Raw genomic sequence first — 6,794 nt, 5'->3', positions numbered from 1 at the left:
CATGTTTGAAATAGAAACTCCTATCTCTACTCCTCCAAGCGTGACCGTCTCTGGAGTTGCTAGTGTGGCCAATGCTGGTGCCTGCGCTCCGGCTGTTAATGCTCCGGCTGTTAATGCTCCAGCTTCTGTCATGAATCGATGCCAACAATATTGGAGACAGTTTCCACAGTCTTTGGTCTTGCTCCTCGTATGATATCCAATCGCAGAAGTTGGAGCTGAGAGTAGATATGAATGGCTTTCAAACTGGCTCATGGGCGCCTTTGTTCCTGCAGGACTTGATCCATAGTTATCGATGCCGCTGCCGCCATGGCGATGATAAAGAGTATTATGTTGAGATGAATGCTCAAACTCGGATGGGTCGACCAAACTGGGTGCGTATTCAAATCGAAAGGTTGCGAGCGGCGCCTGGACTAATCCAAGTCCGTGTCCGTGCGGTGTGCCCTGTGCGCACGCGTCCTGATTGGACAAGCAGCCGCCGCTGATGGTGCTGGCACTACAGTGACTGTGCATTTGCGCCTGATGAAACGAATAGTTTTGGCGGTACTGGTGGATGCTGCCCCCGATCCATGATTGCCGCTTACTGCCGTTTACTTTGGAACTCTCAGTAGCAGATAAGTAGCTTCTCGACGAACTTGTAGGTAACAAAATGCTGTGGTGCTGAGTTACACTATCCAGTCCTGACACCTGGGCCCCAAATGTTGGTGTCGCCGAAACTGGGCTCTGGGCAATGCATATTCGTGTAGAAGGAGGAGAGCTGTTGTTGGAATTGCAATCGCAGCAGGAACATGCCGAGGCTGTGACGGTCCCACCGCCGACGGCGATGGGCGTCAGTGCAGATGTCGAATACGAACTCGACATGTGTGAGCTCAGGGTGTTGAGCGACATAGTGCTCACAGATGGTAATGCCAAAGAGAAATATACCTCGTCCTGTTGCTGGAGCTGCATTTGCATCATGCGCCATTCGCTCATAGAGTTAGGGCTTCTGGGAGTCGCGGCACTGGTGACCGGCGTGGGGTATGATCCTGATCCTGATCCTGCGGCTGCAGCTGCGAAAGCTTGGTGATCACTGCACTGTCCAAAGATGGCAGGGGTCTGAAGGGCAGAAGATATTTGAGAAGAGGGGTGACGGTGTGGTCCTTGAGATGAGGAATTGGTGATAATGGTGGGGAGTATCTCGGATCTGATATGCCGCTGTCGTTTCATTTCAGGTACATCAGAGGTATAATGCCCGAGATTTTTGAAAATCGGTGATGATGACTGCTCACTGCTATCGAGCCCGCTATTGATGGCCGTTTCTTCGAAGTGAGGATTGTAATGGTGTTTTGGACATCCACCGAACATCGATCTTGTAGCGATGGTATTTCCACTGGCCGGTGTGGCAGGGAAGTAAGATGTCTGTGCTGAATGAGAGGTCGCTAGACCTGTGGAGCCAGGAGTGGCAGGAGTACTGGGAGTCCTGAGGCCCATTAATGACGGATCACGACGGAAGTAACTACTGTTCGCATATTGTAGCGCATACAATGACAGGACGCCTGGACTCGGTACACTCTGCTGAGGCTGCTGCATGTGCTGCGTTGGTCGTTGCTCATTCTGCGTAGGCTGTGCGCTCCCTCCATTTTCAACAGTTGCTGTCGATACATTGATGTTTGTAGTGGAGCCGTCCTGTGGATACTGAGTTGCGCTCTGTCCGTTTTCGCCCTGTTGAGCATTGGTGGCACTTTCCGTTGACTCCTGCTGTCCCTGTTCTACAACTGCTGGTGCAATAGCATCTGTTGATTCTGTGCCGAAAGTTTCCATACCAAACTCTGGCTTCCTGCGAGGCATAGTAATGACTATTCTATGCTTGGGTGGTTTAGGTGGTTTGGGCTCTTTTTTGATCGATTTGGCCTTTGGCGCCTTTGCGGTATTGATTGATATTATAATTTGATGAAGTCTCAAAGTAATTTGTTGTGGATGCAATGTGGTCCGTGATTTTTTTTTTTTTTTTTTTTTTTGGAGGTTAAGGAGAGAGCTGGGCCAAAGCGTGCAAATAGTGGGGTACTAGGTCCATCGACTCCTTGAACTGCTCCCGCCCGAGCTGACGCGTCGTCTTGGTTCCCGCACGCACGAGCGACTGGCTAAGGTTGCTGGCGCATCGAATTTAATGGCAGGGAGGGTCATTCGTTACTACGAGAGCGAGAATGGTTTTAAAGACGATGAACCCTCACTCCCCCAGACCTAATAGTGTCATCACCAACACAAGGTCGACCTCAAAAACAACTGGAACCATCGATATAGAGAAGCCTTGACGGAAATCGTGACGAAGTTCAACAACACTGGAGCAACCAACACCTCCAGGACGGTCGTACAACAATTGAGCTCACGATTTAATATGGACGTAACGGCAGCGCACAGTACACCATTACTTAAAAGTTGTCTGCAATGGATTTATCTGTTCCAACGTTTGTAATAAGCATCCATAGGAGCCTCATAAAGCCTTCCCGCTCTACAAAGACCACCCCCACGTAGCATGATTCAGGACTCGAGGATCTACTCGCACTCAATTAAAAATCGGAAATGGCGGTTATCGTCGCGTTCTAGCGCGGATCCTAACTTAGAGGCGTTCGGCCATAATCCAATGGATGATAGCTTCAGGCCATTGCTTGCTCAGGCAGGCCCAAATACCAGTTATCCGAATGAGCGGTTCCACGTACTAAGTTTAATTACTAATGCAACACCATTTCATCAGAGAGTTAACCTAACCTGTCTCACAGCTATCTAAACCCAGCTCACGTTGCTTATTAGTGGGTGGACAATTCAACGCTTACTGGAATCTGCTTCAGTATGGCGAGTGCGTTGTTGGCTGTAGATCTGGTGTTGGCCGCAGTGGTGCTGCTGGTGATATTGGCCAGGGCCGGTGAAGGAAGTTGAGACGATACTTTCCGCGAGGGGATTGTTTAGAATCAGGAGAGCTATGTTTTCCTTGCACGTATTACTTAAGACAGCGGGCTGCCATGGTCAACTTTTATGGGTACACAATACCCTGAGATCCTACCTTGATCTCTTCATTGTTCATCGCTTTCTCCAGATCTTTGGTTTTTATAACCCATTGAGTGCTTCAGTTTGCGTTCTTGAGCATCACTTTTAATTTGTGAACTCGTCATGGACAAAGACTGTGAGGGTATATTGCCTTCAGAAAGCACTAAAAGTGGCATTGAGTGGAAATCAAGGCACCGTTGCTAATCTCCTATTTGCATCACCTTCACCCTTCAAGCAAGCGAAAAGATATTCGCCGAATCGACCGGCTTTGCTGACTGTACAGCGGGAGAATCGGCCGTGGCAGCGGTATCCATCATACTGTGGTTTGACGGCACCTTGAGTTTATACGCCACGGATGCCATGGTCATTAGCTTTCTGCTTGCCTCGCGGAAGTCCAGAGGTGGGATCGGCTCGCCCACAGCGCCGCGTTGCTCTAATAGCCGCATATTTATCCTGCTTAAGCCTTTGACGTTTTGGATAGAGGCATTTGACACGACAAGTCTGTCATGCATCGAACTCCAATGCAGGCGGACCTGATAGCGACCCTCCTCTTCTATGACCTGCCACATGTGAACAGACTTATCGTCACAGCCGGTTGCGAAGTAGGTGCCGTTTGGAATAGGATTCCAGGCGATGCTTGTGATTGATCCATAACAATCTTCAACAACTGCCAAACATTTACCCGAATTCACATCCCACAGCCACACCGCCTTGTCGTAACCGCCCGAAGCGATCTGCTGGCCGCTAGACGAATACACCACGCTCACATCTCCGCCGGTATGGCCGCTTAAGATGTGACCAGGTGTACCAGTTTGCGCATCCCACAGCCTCACCGTCTTGTCGTCACTGCCCGAGGCGATCTGCTGGCCGCTGGGTGAATACACCACACTCGTAACTCTGTCGGTATGACCGCTTAAGATGTGACCAGGTGAACCGGTTTGTGCGTCCCACAGTCGCACCGTATTGTCCCGACTTCCTGAGACGATCTGCTGGCCGCTGGGTGAATACACCACACTCGTAACCCAGTCGGTATGGCCGCTTAAGATGGGACCGGGTACACCGGTTTGCGCATCCCACAGTCGCACCGTGTTGTCGTAACTGCACGAGGCGATCTGCTGGCCGCTGGGCGAATACACCACGCTCTTAACCCATTTGGTATGGCCGCTTAAGATGGGACCGGGTACACCGGTTTGCGCATCCCACAGTCGCACCGTGTTGTCGTAACTGCACGAGGCGATCTGCTGGCCGCTGGGCGAATACACCACACTCGTAACTCTGTCGGTATGGCCGCTTAAGATGGGACCGGGTACACCGGTTTGCGCATCCCACAGTCGCACCGTGTTGTCGTAACCGCCCGAGGCGATCTGCTGGCCGCTGGGCGAATACACCACGCTCCCAACCCAGCTGGTATGACCGCTTAAGATGTGACCAGGTGCACCGGTTTGTGCATCCCACAGCCGCACCGTCTTGTCGTAACTGCCCGAGGCGATCTGCTGGCCGCTGGGCGAATACACCACGCTCGTAACTCTGTCGGTATGGCCGCTAAAGATGTGACCAGGCGCACTGGCCTGCGCATCCCACAGCCGCACCGTCCAGTCGTTACTGCCTGAGGCGATCTGCTGGCCGCTAGGCGAATACACCACGCTCAAACACCGCGGTATGCCCACTTAAGATGTGACCGGGTGCACCAGTTTGCGCGTCCCACAGTCGCACCGTCTTGTCGACACTTCCCGAGGCGATCTGATGGCCGCTGGGCGAATACACCACGCTCTTAACCATGGAGGTATGGTCGCTTAAGATGTGACCAGGTGCACCGGTTTGCGCATCCCATAGCCGCACCGTATTGTCCCGACTTCCTGAGACGATCTGATTGCCGCTAGGCGAATACGCCACGCTCTCAACTCCGTCGGTATGGCCGCTTAAGATGTGACCAGGTGCGCCAGTTTGCGCATCCCATAGTCGCACCGTCTTGTCGAGACTTCCCGAGGCAATCTGCTGGCTGCTAGGCGAATACACCACGCTCGTAACATCGGAGATATGGCCGCTTAATATGGGGCCGGGTGAACCGGTTTGCGCATCCCACAGCCGCACCGTCTTGTCGTAACTGCCTGAGGCGATCTGCTGGCCGCTAGGCGAATACACCACGCTCAAAACACCGTCGATATGCCCACTTAAGATGTGACCGGGTGCACCAGTTTGCGCGTCCCATAGTCGCACCGTCTTGTCGTAACTGCCTGAGGCGATCTGCTGGCCGCTGGGCGAATACACCACGCTCCAAACATAGGAGGTATGGCCGCGCAAGGTGTGGGCTTTTGCCCAAGTCGAAGTGTCATACACGCTGATCGCGCCGTCCCCAGGACCTACAGCACAGAACTTCCCATCGGGTGAATACGCGCAGGATCTCACCCCGCTTTCTCCTGAGAGGTACGGCCATTCGCCAAACTGCACGCCCCCCATCTGCGCATTGCTCAAATTGGCCCGACGCAGCCAAATATTGCGGAGATTGACTTTTCTCAAATCTGCCCCTTGCAGCTGTGCAGAATCGAATTGGCCCCCACTCAAATCCGCTCCTGGAATCTGGATGCCTTTCAGATCTGCGCCGTTGAACAGTGTCCCGGCTCTGACCAATATCGTGATCGCATTGGCCGCCGCCTTGCGTGCCTCTCTGTTGGTCTTGGAGCACTCGATCGTGGCGAGCAGCTGTTGCTTGAAGAGAGGCTCCTGTTGGACACGCTCCGCTAAGAATTGCAGAATCGACGGTTCGCCCACAAAGCGTTTCCATGCCAAGGGCGAATCGAGCACCGCCTCTTCAATGGCTGTCACGGGCTCCTCTACAGCAGTCTGGCTTTCATAACTCATGACGGAATGGACGCTCCCTCGGCGTGGCAGGCCTTGAGATAAGGCCGCGTGACTCGCGTTCTCTCCGCCTCGTGGCTCAAACACTGCTCGGGCCAAGCAGTATTCCAGGAGTGATTTATGGATAAACCGGTACTGATTGCCGCTGCGCGTCAGAGGACATGCCTCACGCAAGAGCTGTTGCTTCTCGTTCTCTCGGCTAAAGAAGCCTTCTTTCCATGCCCCTTGATCGCGGAAGGGCGAGTACTCGACCACTGGGTTGCCCCCTTGCTCTTTGTACATCGCTGTCGCTAACGCTTTCAGAAAGGTAACTCCGTTCTGTGCAAAACCATCGTCGGACAAGTTCTCGAACACCTTCTTCTCTTGATAGCTCAAGTCCTTCTTCTTGACGAGCCGCTTCTTGCCTCGCTCCAGCCATTGCTCCACAAACTGGTCATACAATGCGACTCTCGTGACTCGGATGGCCGAGAGGTCTTGTCCTGGATCCACCATGCGCGGCAGTACCTCCAAGGACAGCGTCAACATAAACGGGTTCTTGACCAGGTCCTGCAGGCTAGGAATCAGATCAAGGACATTCAAGTAGTCCGTCACTTGCCAGACCGGCCTCGTCGCAGACACATATTTCCTTATGTATTCTTGGATTTGACCTATAGAGAATGGCGCAATGACCGCCTCTTGAAATGCTGGCTCTGCTTGGTGATTGCGGTCTGCTGGCTGGAACCGATCCCGATAATCGAGCCCAATATACTCGCTGCGGCAGCTAATGACCATCTGAGCGCTCCATCCCCCCACCTGATTCAGTCGGTTGCTCGTGTACAGGTTGTGCGTCTGCTGGCTCTCATCATACCCGTCACAGATCAAGATGAATTTGCGGTGGTCTTTCAGCTCTCGGATCTGGGGCTCAGTAAACTCTGCCTTCC

At 52.9% G+C, this 6,794-nt stretch overlaps 1 protein-coding gene across 1 annotated transcript; it reads right to left on the bottom strand.

Annotated features, from left to right (window-relative positions):
• Positions 1-1,994, bottom strand: BC939DRAFT_534133 (uncharacterized protein; the record flags this gene model as incomplete). Its single annotated transcript, XM_051561725.1, has 1 exon — positions 1-1,994. A coding segment is annotated over exon 1 (1,824 nt), but the record flags the coding sequence as incomplete, so codon positions are not given.
• Between the last annotated feature and the right edge of the window lie 4,800 nt (positions 1,995-6,794).

Source organism: Gamsiella multidivaricata, assembly GCF_025024155.1.
Source record: "Gamsiella multidivaricata strain RSA 2152 chromosome Unknown BC939scaffold_193, whole genome shotgun sequence".
Taxonomy (NCBI): Eukaryota; Fungi; Mortierellomycota; class Mortierellomycetes; order Mortierellales; family Mortierellaceae; genus Gamsiella; species Gamsiella multidivaricata.
This window is presented reverse-complemented; position numbering and strand designations above follow the sequence as displayed.